The 19,563-nt window shown below is 38.0% G+C and overlaps 1 protein-coding gene across 9 annotated transcripts in view; it reads left to right on the top strand.

Moving 5' to 3' along the window:
• Positions 1-19,563, top strand: part of TTLL7 (tubulin tyrosine ligase like 7) — a 154,874-nt gene that overhangs the window by 68,135 nt on the left and 67,176 nt on the right. For all 9 annotated transcript variants that reach the window (XR_014299910.1, XM_082688140.1, XM_082688134.1 and 6 more), the window contains 2 exons: positions 9,912-10,076; positions 14,549-14,707. Coding sequence is in view for 8 of the 9 variants with exons in the window: in XM_082688140.1 (XP_082544266.1) it covers positions 9,912-10,076; positions 14,549-14,707 (324 nt within the window). In the remaining variant the exon portion in view is untranslated. The remainder of the gene's footprint in view (positions 1-9,911; positions 10,077-14,548; positions 14,708-19,563) is intronic.

Raw genomic sequence — 19,563 nt, 5'->3', positions numbered from 1 at the left:
TGAAATATGAATAATGAAGGGCTAGCCAAGTTGGGGGCAGGGTGGTGTGGGGTGGAAGTTTGTAGAGAAAAATGGCCCAGAGGTATGGTGTGTGTGGGGAAAGCACTCATGTTCAGTGTGTCTAAATACAGACCATGACGGGGTGGGTGTTCAGAGATGAGGATGAAGAGCCTACAGAACAGATCTTGCAGGGCTTTTTAGGCCATGTCTAGGATTTTGGAATTTAACCTAAGAAGAAGGGAAGCATTGAAAAATTTTAAAGAAGGAAAGAAGGAGTGAGATTTTTATCTTAAAAAGTGACTTGGTCTATGGGGGGAGGAGTCAAGATGGCGGAGAAGTAGCAAGCTGAGACTGCTTCAGCTAGCCGGAGATCAGCTAGATAGCTTATCTAAAGATTGCAAACACCTGAAAATCCATCGGCAGATTGAAGAGAAGAAGAACAGCAATTCTGGAAACAGAAAAACAACCACTTTCTGAAAGGTAGGACCGGCGGAGAAGTGAATCCAAAGCGACGAGAAGATAGACCCCGGGGGGAGGGGCCGGCTCCCGGCAAGCGGCGGAGCAACCGCGCACAAAATCAGGACTTTTAAAAGTTTGTTCCACTGAGGGACATCGCTCCAGAGGCTAAACCGGGGCGAAGCCCACGCGGAGTCAGCGTGGCATCAGGTCCTGCAGGGTCACAGAAGGATTGGAGGTGTCTGAGTGTCGCAGAGCTTGCGGGTATTGGAACGGGAAAGCCGGCTACAGAGACAGAGCCGACAGTAAGCTCACAGCTCGGGGTTACCTTGAACCGGTCGCAGGCTCGGTGAGCTCGGAGCACGGCCGGAGGTCAGGCAGACGGGAGTAACTGGGCGCGGTTCTCTGAGGGCGCACTGAGGAGTGGGGCCCTGGGCTCTCGGCTCCTCCGGGCCGGAGACCAGGAGGCCGCCATTTGTATTCCCGTCCTCCGGAACTCTACGGAAAGCGCTCAGGGAACAAAAGCTCCTGAAAGCAAACCCAAGCGGATTACTCACCCTGGCCCCGGGTAAGGGCGGTGTAATTCCGCCTGGGGCAAAGACACTTGAGAATCACTACAACAGGCCCCTCCCCCAGAAGATCAACAAGAAATCCAGCCGAGACCAAGTTCACCTACCAAGGAGTGCGGTTTCAATACCAAGGAGAGCAGCAGAATTCCAGAGGAGGAGAAAGCCAAGCACGGAACTCATGGCTTTTTTCCTGTGATTTTTTTTAGTCTTGCAGTTAATTTAATTTTTTCTTTTTCATTTTTTTTTTTTTCTTCTCGCCTTCGGGTAAAAATTTTTTTTTTTTAACTGTTACCTTTTTCTTTTTTAACGATTTTTTACTAGTTTATCTAATATATATATTTTTTCTTTTTTACATTTTTCTCAGGTGTTTTCTTTTTTTAAAAAATTTTTTTTCTTTTCTTTTTTTTTTTCTTTTCTTTTTTCTTTTTTTTTCTTTCTTCCTTTTTGAACCTCTTTTTATCCCCTTTCAACCCATTCACGATTTTGGATCTCTTCTAATTTGGTTAAAGCATATTTTCCTGGGGTTGTTGCCACCCTTTTAGTATTTTACTTGCCCCTTCATTTACTCTTATCTGGCCAAAGTGACAAGACGTAAAAATTCAACGCAAAAAAAAAGAACAAGAGGCAGTACCGAAGGCTAGGGACCTAATCAATAGAGACATCAGTAATATGTCAGATCTAGAGTTCAGAATGACAATTCTCAAGGTTCTAGCCGGGCTCGAAAAAGGCATGGAAGATATTAGAGAAACCCTCTCGAGAGATATAAAAGCCCTTTCTGGAGAAATAAAAGAACTAAAATCTAACCAAGTTGAAATCAAAAAAGCTATTAATGAGGTGCAATCAAAAATGGAGGCTCTCACTGCTAGGATAAATGAGACAGAAGAAAGAATTAGTGATATAGAAGACCAAATGACAGAGAATAAAGAAGCTGAGCAAAAGAGGGACAAACAGCTACTGGACCACGAGGGGAGAATTCGAGAGATAAGTGACACCATAAGACGAAACAACATTAGAATAATTGGGATTCCAGAAGAAGAAGAAAGAGAGAGGGGAGCAGAAGGTATACTGGAGAGAATTATTGGGGAGAATTTCCCCAATATGGCAAAGGGAACGAGCATCAAAATTCAGGAGGTTCAGAGAACGCCCCTCAAAATCAATAAGAATAGGCCCACACCCCGTCACCTAATAGTAAAATTTACAAGTCTCAGTGACAAAGAGAAAATCCTGAAAGCAGCCCGGGAAAAGAAGTCTGTAACATACAATGGTAAAAATATTAGATTGGCAGCTGACTTATCCACAGAGACCTGGCAGGCCAGAAAGAGCTCGCATGATATTTTCAGAGCACTAAACGAGAAAAACATGCAGCCAAGAATACTATATCCAGCTAGGCTATCATTGAAAATAGAAGGAGAGATTAAAAACTTCCAGGACAAACAACAACTGAAAGAATTTGCAAATACCAAACCAGCTCTACAGGAAATATTGAAAGGGGTCCTCTAAGCAAAGAGAGAGCCTACAAGTGGTAGATCAGAAAGGAACAGAGACCATATACAATAACAGTCACCTTTACAGGCAATACAATGGCACTAAATTCATATCTCTCAATAGTTACCCTGAATGTGAATGGGCTAAATGCCCCTGTGAAAAGACACAGGGTATCAGAATGGATAAAAAAACAAAACCCATCTATATGTTGCCTCCAAGAAACTCATTTTAAGCCCGAAGACACCTCCAGATTTAAAGTGAGGGGGTGGAAAAGAATTTACCATGCTAATGGACATCAGAAGAAAGCAGGAGTGGCAATCCTTATATCAGATCAATTAGATTTTAAGCCAAAGACTATAATAAGAGATGAGGAAGGACACTATATCATACTCAAAGGGTCTGTCCAACAAGAAGATTTAACAATTTTAAATATCTATGCCCCCAACGTGGGAGCAGCCAACTATATAAACCAATTAATAACAAAATCAAAGAAACACATCAACAACAATACAATAATAGTAGGGGACTTTAACACTCCCCTCACTGAAATGGACAGGTCATCCAAGCAAAAGATCAGCAAGGAAATAAAGGCCTTAAACGACACACTGGACCAGATGGACATCACAGATATATTCAGAACATTTCACCCCAAAGCAACAGAATACACATTCTTCTCTAGTGCACATGGAACATTCTCCAGAATAGATCACATCCTCGGTCCTAAATCAGGACTCAACCGGTATCAAAAGATTGGGATCATTCCCTGCATATTTTCAGACCACAATGCTCTAAACCTAGAACTCAACCACAAAAGGAAGTTTGGAAAGAACCCAAATACATGGAGACTAAACAGTATCCTTCTAAAGAATGAATGGGTCAACCGGGAAATTAAAGAAGAATTGAAAAAAATCATGGAAACAAATGATAATGAAAATACAACGGTTCAAAATCTGTGGGACACAACAAAGGCAGTCCTGAGAGGAAAATATATAGCGGTACAAGCCTTTCTCAAGAAACAAGAAAGGTCTCAGGTACACAACCTAACCCTACACCTAAAGGAGCTGGAGAAAGAACAAGAAAGAAACCCTAAGCCCAGCAGGAGAAGAGAAATCATAAAGATCAGAGCAGAAATCAATGAAATAGAAACCAAAAAAACAATAGAACAAATCAACGAAACTAGGAGCTGGTTCTTTGAAAGAATTAATAAAATTGATAAACCCCTGGCCCGACTTATCAAAAAGAAAAGAGAAAGGACCCAAATAAATAAAATCATGAATGAAAGAGGAGAGATCACAACTAACACCAAAGAAATACAAACTATTATAAGAACATACTATGAGCAACTCTACGGCAATAAATTTGACAATCTGGAAGAAATGGATGCATTCCTAGAAACATATAAACTACCACAACTGAACCAGGAAGAAATAGAAAGCCTGAACAGACCCATAACCAGTAAGGAGATTGAAACGGTCATTAAAAATCTCCAAACAAACAAAATCCCAGGGCCAGATGGCTTCCCCGGGGAATTCTACCAAACATTTAAAGAAGAACTAATTCCTATTCTCCTGAAACTGTTCCAAAAAATAGAAATGGAAGGAAAACTTCCAAACTCATTTTATGAGGCCAGCATCACCTTGATCCCAAAACCAGACAAGGATCCCACCAAAAAAGAGAGCTATAGACCAATATCCTTGATGAACACAGATGTGAAAATACTCAACAAAATACTAGCCAATAGGATTCAACAGTACATTAAAAAGATTATTCACCACGAACAAGTGGGATTTATTCCAGGGCTGCAAGGTTGGTTCAACATCCGCAAATCAGTCAATGTGATACAACACATCAATAAAAGAAAGAACAAGAACCATATGATACTTTCAATAGATGCTGAAAAAGCATTTGACAAAGTACAGCATCCCTTCCTGATCAAAACTCTTCAAAGTGTAGGGATAGAGGGCACACACCTCAATATCATCAAAGCCATCTATGAAAAACCCACCACAAATATCATTCTCAATGGAGAAAAACTGAAAGCTTTTCCACTAAGGTCAGGAACATGGCAGGGATGTCCATTATCACCACTGCTATTCAACATAGTACTAGAGGTCCTAGCCTCAGCAATCAGACAACATAAGGAAATTAAAGGCATCCAAATCGGCAAAGAAGAAGTCAAATTATCACTCTTCGCAGATGATATGATACTATATGTGGAAAACCCAAAAGACTCCACTCCAAAACTGCTAGAACTTATACAGGAATTCAGTAAAGTGTCAGGATATAAAATCAATGCACAGAAATCAGTTGCACTTCTCTACACCAACAGCAAGACAGAAGAAAGAGATATTAAGGAGTCAATCCCATTTACAATTGCATCCAAAACCATAAGATATCTAGGAATAAATCTAACCAAAGAGACACAGAATCTATACTCAGAAAACTATAAAGTACTCATGAAAGAAATTGAGGAAGACACAAAGAAATGGAAAAATGTTCCATGCTCCTGGATTGGAAGAATAAATATTGTGAAAATGTCTATGCTACCTAAAGCAATCTACACATTTAATGCAATACCTATCAAAGTACCATCCATCTTTTTCAAAGAAATGGAACAAATAATGCTAAAATTTATATGGAACCAGAAAAGACCTCGAATAGCCAAAGGGATATTGAAAAAGAAAGCCAACGTTGGTGGCATCACAATTCCGGACTTCAAGCTCTATTACAAAGCTGTCATCATCAAGACAGCATGGTACTGGCACAAAAACAGACACATAGGTCAATGGAACAGAATAGAGAACCCAGAAATAGACCCTCAAATCTATGGTCAACTCATCTTCGACAAAGCAGGAAAGAATGTCCAATGGAAAAAAGACAGCCTCTTCAATAAATGGTGCTGGGAAAATTGGACAGCCACATGCAGAAAAATGAAATTGGACCATTTCCTTACACCACACACAAAAATAGACTCAAAATGGATGAAGGACCTCAATGTGCGAAAGGAATCCATCAAAATCCTTGAGGAGAACACAGGCAGCAACCTCTTCGACCTCTGCCGCAGCAACATCTTCCTAGGAACAACGCCAAAGGCAAGGGAAGCAAGGGAAAAAATGAACTATTGGGATTTCATCAAGATCAAAAGCTTTTGCACAGCAAAAGAAACTGTTAACAAAACCAAAAGACAACTGACAGAATGGGAGAAGATATTTGCAAACAACATATCAGATAAAGGACTAGTGTCCAGAATCTATAAAGAACTTAGCAAACTCAACACCCAAAGAACAAATAATCCAATCAAGAAATGGGCAGAGGACATGAACAGACATTTCTGCAAAGAAGACATCCAGATGGCCAAGAGACACATGAAAAAGTGCTCCATATCACTCGGCATCAGGGAAATACAAATCAAAACCACAATGAGATATCACCTCACACCAGTCAGAATGGCTAAAATCAACAAGTCAGGAAATGACAGATGCTGGCGAGGATGTGGAGAAAGGGGAACCCTCCTACACTGTTGGTGGGAATGCAAGCTGGTGCAGCCACTCTGGAAAACAGCATGGAGGTTCCTCAGAATGTTGAAAATAGAACTGCCCTATGACCCAGCAATTGCACTATTGGGTATTTACCCTAAAGATACAAATGTAGTGATCCAAAGGGGCACATGCACCCGAATGTTTATAGCAGCAATGTCCACAATAGCCAAACTATGGAAAGAAACTAGATGTCCATCAACAGATGAATGGATCAAGAAGATGTGGTATATATACACAATGGAATACTATGCAGCCATCAAAAGAAATGAAATCTTGCCATTTGCGACAACATGGATGGAACTAGAGCGTATCATGCTTAGCGAAATAAGTCAAGCAGAGAAAGACAACTATCATATGATCTCCCTGATATGAGGAAGTGGTGATGCAACATGGAGGCTTAAGTGGGTAGGAGAAGAATAAATGAAACAAGATGGGATTGGGAGGGAGACAAATCATAAGTGACTCTTAATCTCAGAAAACAAACTGAGGGTTGCTGGGGGGAGGGGGTTTGGGAGAAGGGGGTGGGATTATGGACATTGGGGAGGGTATGTGCTTTGGTGAGTGCTGTGAAGTGTGTAAACCTGGTGATTCACAGACCTGTACCCCTGGGGATAAAAATATATGTTTATAAAAAATAAAAAATTAAAAAAAAAAAGTGACTTGGTCTATCTGTGGGGAATCTGAGAGATGGATGTAGAGGTAGATGGATGGGAGACGTGAGGGTATGGGAGAAGCTGTTTTCCAGTCTAACCACCTGTGAGGGGGAAGATGGCCTTATCTGAAGTAGTAGCAGAAGTACTATACTAACAGTAAGAATATAGATTTAAGATATATTTATGATAATGTGGATAACATTGATGTACTGACAGGTTAGATTTGTAGAACAGGAGGAAAAGGGAGAGAGAAATTAAGAATAAAACTCAAGAATTGTGGCATGGGTCAATTGGATGGATGATGTATGATTCACCGTGGTAGGAAATATAGGGGCTATTGAAGGTCTTGCCGGAAGCCCGTGTGTTTGGTTTGACATGCCTGCACAGCCTCCAAATGGATCTAGGCTTAAGCATTTAGATGTATAGCATAAATGTAGAGTTCAGAAGAGAGAACCAAGCTATAGGCCTAATTTGAGACTTGTCAGCTCTTAGCTTATAATTAAAATAATTGGTGTGAATAATACATTGTAAGGTACATAGTCATGTTTTGAGAAAAAAGTAATAAGAACTTGTAAGCTCATTTAGGTAATAAAGTGATTTATTTTAATATCTTAAATTATGTCTATGTGATTTGCTTAAATACACTAGATTAGGAAATCATAAAGAAAGTATGGTAGTCAGGAAATGTAACCTCAAGGTCTCACTTTGCCAATTGCTTTTGATCATGTAATCTTGTGGCTTTGGTTCACATGTAAAAAGAATGATCTTCTCCTATATAAGTGTCAGTGTTCCTAATAGGTCTCTAAAATTTAAAAGTTCACCTTTTTCAACTCCATGATCAAATTCCTAGATTAAGATATGAAAGAGTAAAAAAAAAAATATATATAGAATTTTAAGTTTTATGTAAAGTGAGATCCCAATTATGTAAAATGTAAGCTTAAGAAAAAAAGCCTGGAAAAAATAAATCAATGCTTCTCACTGGCTTACTGTTGTGTATTTGTTTCTTCCTATTTCCAGTTTTTAAAATAGCATATATTTTGTGAAGAGCTGTGTGTATTTCTAAAAATTAAATATTGGTAAACTGCATATAAGGAGATCATAAGACAGAGAATTTCAGGCATTGAAATATAATAACCATTTATTTTTGCTACCAATGTAACATTTGGCTGGTTCTTGAAAAGTTTTGTATATCCCAATTCACTGTATTGAGCCTACATGCTAAAAAATGGGGGTGGAGAATAGTTTTATGCTTTTCATTCCTTGCAAGTTACTATTTGGTTTATAGCTGTCTTCACTGCTTATGGCCAATGTCCAACTGGCAATGAACTACTTAGAAGGGGATTTTTGTTGAGGTGGATAAGAAACTAGAATTTCCAATCCTACTTACAAAGATACTGTTTTTTTTTTTTTTAAGATTTTATTTATTTATTTAAGAGAGGGAGAGCATGAGAGGAGAGAGGTCAGCAGGAGAAGCAGACTCCTTACCGAGCAGGGAGCCTGATGTGGGACTTGATCCCGAGACTCCAGGATCATGACCTGAGCCAAAGGCAGTCACTTAACCAACTGAGCCACCCAGATGCCCCAAAGATCCTGTTTTAAGAAAAATGCACAGTTCCATTTTTTACTGACTTTTTCACTAGGATAGCTAGAGTTTTTATTACTGCTATTATTATTTATTTCAAGAAATTCTTGCCAAATGGAGAACCCCTCAAGAATTATTTTCCAACTTTTTAAAATTGAAAAATGATTTATATTTTGGCAACTAGGAAATTCTATAGTTCGATTAATTTCCTTTTTCTTCAGGTCAAACACTTACAGTTAGATAAGCATAAGATTTATGCTCTTTCTTTTAAATATCTCTTAATTTAAAGCTTTTTCCTAAGTTTCATAAGGGTAGGGACTGTATCTATCTTGTTTATCTATGTATCCACAGTGCCCAGTACCAGTTCCTACAGATAGTAAGTAGGTGCTCCAAAAATACTGTTTAATGAATGAAAAAATAAATTCTTTTTTTTTAAATTTAAAGATTTTTGTTTATTTGACAGAGAGAAAGACAGCGAGGGAGGGAATACGAGCAGGGGGAGTGGGAGAGGGAGAAGCAGGCTTCCTACTGAGCCGGAAGCCCAATGTGGGGCTCTATCCCAGGACCCTGGGATCAGGACCTGAGCCACCCAGGTGCTCCAGAATGAAAAAATAAATTCTTAATTAGTGATGGGCATTTGGGTTAGTAAACAACATGTAGCTCAAATGATCACTTCTGCACACTTGTTTCAAAGATTATATACTGTAGACCTAAGTAACTGCAGTGAAAATAAAATATGATACAAATATACTTGGTTATTAACAAGCCTAAATAATAATCATGTACACGAAGTATATATTCATTGTGATGCAACATTGCTCTCTAAAGCAACTCCTGGGAATAGGCTCATGAAGGTAGAAGATACAGATTTGATGAAAGTTTATACTAGATTGATAAGGAATCATTAGATATGTGTTAGTTGACAATTACGAAAGGATTAAAATTTTGGATTCTTTTTCAAGTTATTTGAGGATAACGGTAACAACAAATATAAAAGTGTAAAGAGGCTAAGGCATAACAGCTCCAGTAAGGAGTACTGTTAATTTACTGTTAATCATTTAGGCTCTGTACAGCCTTGTGTGCTGCTTCTATTTGCTGATTCAAAGTGCGCTATGTCTTGTGAATGAGTTCCGGTGGCCTCCTAGTTCCTATGCAAGGCAGAGGTTGTGTTTGGTAGTCCTGCCTTTTGATTCATGCTACTTACTTGAGATTTCATTTTTTATTTTTCTTTGAAAAAACACAGAATGCTCTCTTAGAAAATTCTCTTCCCAAAATAAATATAGGTGAGAACTATCAGTAAAAACATTAAAAACAAATTAACAAAAACAAACTGTTTTTCTTGCTTAGCAGTGTGTAATTTCAGTTTCATATAATTATTTTAATTTTTTAATGGTATATTTTGAATAATATATAAAGTAACTTTGTAGATGACTACATTTGTAATCCTTTTATTAGAAATGTGCCATTGTATTTAATTTGAAAATTATCTAAATCATCATGAAATTGTTGATCTGTATATTTTAAAACTTTAAAATTGTCTTTCATCTTTGGTTGCTTTATGGTCTGTGAAACCTCACTGTTCTAGAGTTTCATAGCTGATGACAACTTTGGTTCTTACTTGTTACAGACCCAGTTATACATGCATCTAACAAACTACTCTGTGAACAAGCACAATGAGCGTTTTGAAAGGGATGAGACGGAAAACAAAGGCAGCAAACGTTCCATCAAGTGGTTTACAGAATTCCTACAAGCAAATCAACATGATGTTGCTAAGTTTTGGAGTGATATTTCAGTAAGATTATACCATTTTCATAATTATAACTGTCTTTCTTCAGATTAATTTAAAGGATCATCAGCGTCTTATTCTTTTTAAAAAAATTGTTTTTAAAGATTTTATTTATTTATTTGACAGAGATCACAAGTAGGCAGAGAGACAGGCAGAGAGAGAGAGAGAGAGAGGAGGTAGCAGGCTCCCTGCTAAGCCAAGATCCTGATGCGGGGCTTGATCTCAGGACCCTGGGATCATGACCTGAGCCGAAGGCAGAGTCTTTAACCCACTGAGCCACCCAGGCACCCCATCATCAGCATTTTAAGTAAAGAACAGATTACATAGATTGGGCAGATAAACTATTTTCATGAGGGAAGTGAGAATTGTGACAGACCTTGATAAATGCTATTTCTATTGCTAAGGATTGGAGAGAGGGAGATTTAGGTGCAAATAAAAGCATAAGTAAAGGTATAGATGTATGAAAATAGTGGTAAGTGGCCCAGGTTGACACATATGGTATTTTGGGAATTTTGTGGGGACTTATGGCTGAAAGGACATGTGGAGGCAAAATTTTAGGTCTGAAAATCAAGGCTTAACTTGATAGGCAGTAAGGGTTCATTCCTTCCAGATTTTAAGGGAGGAGAGTAGTAAGGCCAATGACTGTGAATTTAAAAGGTAAATCTGAATATTGGTATAGTACAGACCAAGAGTACGTAGAGGAAGGCACCTAGAGATAGTTTAAGTGAAAAGAATGGCCTGAAATTAACCACAGTAGAAGAGGGGACAGTGAGGTCAGCATTGACATTAACTGAATGTCCAAAATCAGGGAGAAGTAGTCAGACATTCCTTTGCAGGTTTAAGGAGGAATTATAGGGAGAATGGGCGTGGCTTTATCTGAAATAGAGTAGAAAGGAATTTATTTTGAGACAATCTAGAGTTGAGTTTTATAGGTGAGGGAAAAGAGTTCTCTTCATTACTTTCATTCAGTCATTCCGTAAACACTTAATGAACCCATAATACACGCTTGTTTCTGGCTGATAATCTGAAGATTTATGAGATACAGCTCCAATCCTCAAAAAACTTGGGAGTTTGGTAGGAAAGACCCACATAGAAGTTGTTAATAAAGTGTAATTTAACACATACAACAACAGAGCCATGCACTGGATTCTGTGGGAATGTAGAGGAAGACCAGATAGTAGCTTTCTATGGGTGGGCATTGGAGAAGGGCTTTGTGGAGGCACTGACACCTGCACTAAACTGTTAAAAGGTCATGAGGCTCTGATAATGAGTTCCAGTAGAGACTTGTTGAACTTAAAATGTTTTCTCAGGTAGAAAGATCAAGCAGGCAGTTCAAAGTGTAGGTTTGGGGTGTGATTGATACTTAAAACCATGGCAGTGGGTGGCATTGCAAATGGTAATAAAGAGAATAAAGGAGACAGATCTGAGAAGATAACCTCAGTGAAACTGACCCTTTATTAATCCCAGCAGAGGTATCACAATGGTATTCAAAGTTAGAAGAGGACTTAATATGAGAGGGCTATGCAGTATGGTTTAGCTTGCCTTTGGGGACAAATACTATATAATTTAAATAAATCTATCATGGAAAATGGACATGAAAGTTCATAGTTAATTTGGTTCTCTTAAGAAAATCAGAAAAATCAGCATCATTGTATTTTTTTGTTGTTTTTTTGGTTGATATTTTTTACACTGTATTTTCTGTATCACAAAACATAAATCCAGAGACCCTTGGGTGTTAGACAAGTAAAAAGGAGTGAAATGGTCTGCAAAGAAGTAAATAGGGTGTTTACCATGGTGATTTGAAAAGCATAAGACATCTGAAGGGTGTGGACACTACTCAGCACCAGCCTTTTGGTGCTACATGGTATTCTGGGCCCAGTGTGACTCATTCTTCTAATTTGCCAGTGAAAACTCTTAAGTCTCTTGATTTGTAAATATTGGCAACACATTCAAAACTTTTTAGAAATTCAGGGGCTCCAGCATAAATGTTTGTCCACTGAATTTTGTAAGAAGCACACCAACTTGTTTCTACTCTATCTTCCTGATAACCTAAATACATCTAAACAAGAATTTTGAGTACAATAATGCTGTGTTTATTTATCTACTTATTTATTCTACCAATGCCAATTTTACAGAAATTCAAAAAAATATTTTAATAATAATAGTTTATTATCATAAATATCATAGATATCTGTTTAAGATGAGTTAATGAAATAATATAAAAACAGGAGGAGGTAAAGAGAGTGTCAATCAGTAAATTTTTTTTTAAAGATTTTATTTATTTATTTGACAGAGATCACAAGTAGGCAGAAAGGCAGGTGGGGGGATGGGGCAGCAGGCTCCCTGCTGAGCAGAGAGCCCAATGCGGGGCTCGATCTCAGGACGCTGAGATCATGACCTGAGCCGAAGGCAGAGGCTTTAACCCACTGAGCCACCCAGGTGCCCCCAATCAGTAAATTTTTATCTTAATGTTATAGTTTGCAAATTTCATGAATTTAACTTAGGACTTTTTTCCCTAATGACCTTTTTTTTAGGGGGGTACTTTCTCTAAAAAGTGACTGTGTATGAAAACTGACATATAGTAATACCTCATATGTAGCACAGAGATATATACTTTTGTGCAGGTCAAGAATGAATAAGAAATCACTAGACAATCAAGCCACAGAAATTAAACCATTGTAATCACTCATAAAACCATCCTTACTGAATGCTTTTTATATATTTACATATATGTACAAATCTATAAATCATATTTCAAAGCAAGGTCGCTATGTTGGAAATTCTCAAAAGCATTAGTGGAATTTGATTCATGTTTGGTTATGTTACTCCTGATTTTCACATATATCTGCAGTCTTGCCTTTGCATTCCTTACAAATCTGTGTTTTATGTAGAAAAAACACAGATTTGTAATTCAGGGTTTATTACTATTCACTCTCCCCACCCTGCGTGAGTTGTTTCAGCAGATACTTATTAGCCAAGATTTTAACTTTTTTCCCTTTATTCTCCAGTGACTTCACTAATATATCCAAAGACTTATATGAAGTGGTTTTTTGGCTTTCGTCTTTATATCCTTTAGTGTTACTGTTAATTTTTTATTTTGATGAAAATTTTGTAAAACAACCTCTCATGCCATCTCTGATACTTACCCCAAATATGATCTGGATTGGGGTTCTGGGTAACAGCAAACTTAATTTCTATCTCTCATTTTTTTTCTCTCATACAGTGAAAATTGCTGCCACCAGGTAGTAGAATGTTTGTTTCTGACCTAACACAGGAGGTGGGGTTTGGGAGGAATGATAGAATAACTAGAATAATAGTAGTAGTTCACACTTATTGAAGGTTTACTCTGTTCCAGGCACTATGCTGAGAGTTTTACATGGAGTCTCATTCTGTCCTTATATCAGTCTTTTGCAGTAAGTATTACTACTACTTCCCCTTTATCTTGGGGAAAGTGAGACTCACAAAGTTAAAGCAACGTAACTGAGGTTGTACATCTAGCAAGAAGCAAAGCCAAGAATAAACCCAGAAAGCCTGATTTTAGAGCTAAGTTCTTAACTGCCTTGCTAAATTGCCTATACCTGTAGAGAGGGACTTAAAAAAACATATATTCTAAGCCAAAAACCCCTGCAAGACAGCTTTTCCGCAATCCGTAACTTATTCTTAAACTTCAGGAAACCAACTTTTTGTTTTATGAGCATTCATAACTCACTCTAGTAGTGTTGTGTGTCCTCGCAGAAAGTGTTGATAGCTATTTCTGTAATCGGCCGGACTCTCTTCTCAGGTAAACCTTAGGAACTGCAAAATCACTACCACATAAAGGAGCCCACCGCTCCTAGATTCTATCCCACCTTTCCAGCTTTAGTCTAAGTGGAAGTTCTATGCTGTCTGTGAAATAGTTTATCCTCCTTATAGTTTTTCTTCCCTGCCACTCCTAAACCCTTCGGCATGGTTTCTGAGAAGGCTAACGTATGATCTTAGCCTTATTTATTTAACAGATAGAAGCCACATTTATCAACTTTTTTACTTATTCATAACTATTTTGAGCATCTCCTAAATGGCAGGCACTAACATAGGCACAAGGCCATGGCTCTCAACAAAAAAAGGAAAAGATGTGCTGATTCTGTACTGTGCGAAGTGGTGCAACAAGGGATGACAGCGGCTACTGTCAACTCCAGCATCGGGGAAGTCTCTTTGAATATCAAGGCCGGGCATGGGACTATCAAGAGGGGTGTTCCAGAAAGAGGAACCAGTTATGGCCAGGTGCCCTGAGCGGGCAAGCCTGCGCGGGGTGTACTGAGCAGGGCACGGGGGGCATGAAGTGGAATCAGAGCAGTGGCCGGGGCCACATGGCATAGAGCTTTGGGAACTTGACCAGGACGCTGTTTGTAGGTCCAGGCCTTATTTTCAGATATGCAAACTTTTCTGTAAGACATTTTCACCTTTTTTTTTTTTTTATCTTTTAATCACTATACGTGCAGGAGTTGGTTGTAAAGACTTTGATTGTAGCAGAGCCTCATGTCCTGCATGCGTATCGAATGTGCAGACCCGGTCAACCTCCAGGAAGTGAAAGTGTCTGTTTCGAAGTCCTGGGATTCGATATTTTGTTGGACAGAAAACTGAAGCCATGGCTTCTGGAGGTAAGGCATTTCTTTTAAGAAGAAAGGGAAGTTACTACTGTCCTTGTGCATGCAAACAAATGTTTTTTAAATGTGTACTTGGCACAGCTGGCTCGTTAACTGGGCAGAAAGAGGCTTGAATGGAGCATGTGGGAGGAAGAGAACAAAATTTCGGAGAATAGAACAGATCCAGGAATGGGCCAGTATGTGCTTGATACTACTTTTCCTAAACGAATGTCGAGTGAATTTCTAGGCCAGGAATTTTGAATATATGCATGGATCTGCTTTTACTGATTTGTTATCTACTTTCTCCACTGTTTTCCCAGCCTCACGGCCTCTACCATTTCATGACTTCTGGGTGTTGTCTTTCCTCTGTGTGGGTGGCTGGGCTCCAGGACCACAGCCATTCAAACTCTCCAAGAAGAGAGAGGCTCCACTGGTTCATGAATCAGTATTCAGTACCTCATACCCCAGCTGGCATGGATTCTCCCTTAAGGCCATGTAATATGCCTGGGGCTCCACTCATACCCAGCCTGTTAACTGTGTTCCTTTGGGTTTGCTGCCAGTCCCTGCTATGGTCAGAGTCATCATTACTATTCTCCTATTAAAGGTCACTTAATATTAGGAAAAAATGAGATGATATAAGGGAAAAATAAGAATAGTCTCTGTTTAAGATTTTTGTATATTTCCTTCCAGTCATATTTATGTTACATCAAAAAAAAAAAAAAAACCAAACTTAGAAGTTACGTGGGTAATAACCCATTCAGCAACTCCTTCTCAGACCCCAGATCTGGAGTCACAGAGTGCATGGGCACTGTGCTTAGGAAACTTTACCAGGAAAACAGTACATACCTAACGCCAGTGTTGTTTAGATTAGTTACACTGTGGGACATACTGCTGTAGAAGGCACAGTCACCAAGAACCTTTCATTTTAAGCTGATCATCTCTTTTTTTTTGGTAATGATTTTGAAGTTGGAAGTTCCATCTGTAACTTGAAAATTCAAATTGAATGAGTGATAGATAATCAAGGGATTCAAAGTATATCTTCAAGAAAGAGCACTTTCCCAGCTTGAGGGCGTATGGGGTGTGTGTGTGTGTATGTATGTGTATGTGTGTGTGTTCATTCTCCTATGTTCCAGGAATGTATCTTATGTTTCCAATCAACTATAGGTGTCAGATGTTCAAATTTTGCTCTTGCCTGGGTCCTCAAAATAAGATAAATGTGAGGAATTTTGCTTGTCTTTTTGCTTCCTTCATTACACATATATGAAAGCACTTGGCTTTGCATCTTACTAGGGCCTGACATTTTCTTCCTTAGGTTTCCTACTTTGTCTGCAATTTTCCTTTCCTGTTCTTAACTATAGATCCGTTTTTCCTGCTCCTGCTGCTTGTTCGTTGTCTTTGGTGGGGTGGGGAAGACGTGACGGCATGTGCATGAAGTGGAACTGAAAGTGTATCAGGGAATAATGACTGCAGATGATTAGTTGACCTGGTTTTAAAAGCATTTGTCTGATGAGCTTTGTATGAGTTTGGCGTATCAGAATTGACTGAATGGTTGAACTTTGTATTTTTTTAAAGGCTCAAAACACCGTCTTTTGCATTAATGTTTCTTCATATTTTATTCTCTTCATCATGTCTAGATCAATAACCATTAAAAAACTCGACAATAATCAAGAGCTAAATAACATTATTTGCATTAACATATTTTCATTTTTGATTCATTTCTTCATTTCCAGATCAGTCAGAACCATTACAGAAACTTCACAGTAACCAACAGCTATGGATAATGAAAGATTTGTTATATTAAAATAATTAAAGGAATCTTATTTAGATCTTGCTTCTTTGTGTTTTCTCCCAGCTGCAATTGTAGTGGGTCTAACATATGTTGTTAAAAACCTTTTGGCACCATCAAGTGGAATAAGATAGAAGGTGCATCTGAGAATATGATAACTTTTAGTTAACTGGAATAATTGCAGGTAATGATTCATAGTGGCAAAATTGCAGAAGTTTTCAAGCACAGAAACATTTTTTGGGGGGGAATACGGAAATTGGGGAGGATAGGAATAACCTGTTGATACTTTAATTACCCATGAATTAATTTCAACAAGTCCTTGTGTCAGGGCGTGGTGATCCAAGAAGACAGAATACTTACCCTGGTCTAGTGGGGACTCGGATATGTGTCTTTTTTTTTTTTTTAAGATTTTATTTATTTATTTGACAGAGAGAAATCACAAGTAGACAGAGAGGCAGGCAGAGAGAGAGAGGGAAGCAGGCTCCCTGCTGAGCAGAGAGCCCGATTAGGGACTCAATCCCAGGACCCTGAGATCATGACCTGAGCTGAAGGCAGCGGTTTAACCCACTGAGCCACCCAGGCACCCTCAGATATATGTCTTACAATAATAGTTATGAGTGAAAGTAGGGAACAGGGTACCAGCACAAACAATAGAGTGATTAATCTCTCTGTGTACATGTGTTTATTTGACAGTTAAGAAAATCTTTGCAGAGGAGGGAACATCTGAGCAGAGTGCTTAGGGCTGTGGAAGGTGCAGTGGGGACTAGGGGTTAGGAAAAATGGGGGTGCGGTGGGGATAAGTTACTGGGCCAAGGGAACAACGGTAATTTTGGAACATAGAATCTATTATGGATACTTTGATATATGCATAAAATGATTTTGCTTGTTTTGATAATAAAATTATGATTTGGTTGGCAAAAATACTTATTAACTTAATTTTATTTCCAATAGTGTTCATTTTTGCATGCATTTACAAGCTACTGAACTTTAAGACTCTAACATCTGCTGAGCCTTTTTGTTCTAGAATTGGGGTAGGAAATGAGAACCAAAGAAGCCATCAACATCACAGAATAGATTTTTTTTTTTAAAGACTTACTTATTTGTGTGTGAGAGAGGCAGTGGGGAGGGGCATAGGAGGTAGGAGAGAGACTCTCTCGATGCTGGGCTCCATCTCATGACCCTGAGATAACAACCTGAGCCAAAACCAAGAGCTGAACACTTAACCCATTGGGCTACCCAGGCACCCCAGAGTAGAATTTTGACTGAATGGAACCTTAATTTTCAGAATTTCTTCTGTCTCTATTTTTTACTTTACCTTTCTCATAAAACTTTTGAAAAATCCAAAATGTGAATTGAAAAAAATTTTTTTCTACCCTTTCACATATTAGTTTACCTTGTGTGGGTACATTTCTCTGTAGACCAATTTCTTTTCCATGGTAGTTGAGGGAATATCCTGACATAGGTAACAGAGGGTCTGAGGTTACTTCCATCCCGGAGGACAGATATGTCTGGTTGAATTCCAGATGGCAATTTTGAAATGGAACACCTAAGGAATTCTACAAAGATAGGTAACATTTCAGTGACCCATGCATATTGGTAACATGCATATTATTTTTGTTCCTAAATGTCTGGTTCTATTTATAATCCTGTCCTGTGTAGCAGCAGAACTATTGTTAGTTGTATAACAAATTGCAGAGATTTGAATCAGAATAGAATAGTACAGAAAATATTTTATTTTTAAAAACTTTTTCATATAAAAGATACTACTGTATCCTTTCTTCACACTTGTAAGTGGAAATACTTAGAGTTTCGAAGTAACAGATTAATAAACTCCCTTTCTTAAATTTTGCCTGAAGTAAGTGGATGTTCTTACAGTTACCATGCTGTTCCCTTCTCCTTGAGACCACATCACATGGACAGAAATATGTTCATTACCTTCTAAATCAGAGATCAGCAAACCATAATATAGTTTGGCACATCACTATAAATGGAATACCATGGTCAAAATGATGACATGAAAGATTTTCATGATATATTTTTAAAAACTTGGATTATAGAATAATATTATTAGTATAGGTAAGTATTTGGAAGATAAAATAAAAATTATAAATATCTATGCATAACAAAAATTTATCATTTATCAAATGGTTAGCAATACACCATTTATCAGATGGATTATAATCTACTGGCTAATGGGATTACAGGTGATCTTTTTGTTGTCTGTTTGGCTTCTACATACATACATCGACTTTTTTATATTTCTTAGAGCTGCCAGTTGTGAAATGCATACTGTTAGTTATTTTGTCTCTTATGGAATAGAATTGTATAAGAAAACCCTCTTCTATGACTAATGGTGTCATATTTTTTTGAGATAGGCTATAAGGTTTGGTGGTGGTCATGAAGCTAAGCTGTAGCTTTGAACTCAGCAGTGTTCTAGCCAACTGAATTAATTAACTTTCTTAAACACTTGCCATTCTAGTTATGTTTTCATAGCAAAAAAGACAAAGACAAAAATTCCTGCTCTTGAGGTGGTAGTGTATTGTAGTGTATTGTAAAATGGATTTCAGGGTATATGCAGTTACTGTTACTTCCTATTTTTCATCTTAATGAAATCCTGGAAATGATGTTGAAAAGAATACCCACAAATGGCTTGGTTATTCCCATGAGTCCTTACACAGTTAGAGAAACTCATAGAGGTTAATCTGCAATTATATTTAATGGTATCTTCTGAGTTATATAGTCAGTGGAAATGAAAATTGATGATTTATTGTTTGATCCAGGTAGAAAGAAAATAATTTTCTTTTTTAGGCAGCAATAGGTAAAATCATCCAGAATATCTGAAGCAGTGCAAAGAGGGAACTGAGAGTTTCTATATGCTAAATAAATATATTTAATTATTACTGTATTGGTAACATGCATATTGTTTTTGTTACATCATTATTATTATTGCTAATACTGGTATTCTAAAATTTTGTCAGGATGAGTCACTTTTAACTTCCCTAAACTTAAAACCTAGAGTGTATGAGGTGTTGGGTTGGAGAAGGTGGAGAGGGAGAGGGCACAAATACTTGCTGAAGATCCTGAG

The sequence above is a fragment of the Mustela nivalis genome (assembly GCF_964662115.1).
Source record: "Mustela nivalis genome assembly, chromosome: 10".
NCBI lineage: Eukaryota > Metazoa > Chordata > Mammalia > Carnivora > Mustelidae > Mustela > Mustela nivalis.
The sequence above is the reverse complement of the archived record's forward strand: the minus strand, read 5'-3'. Positions and strand labels throughout refer to the sequence as shown.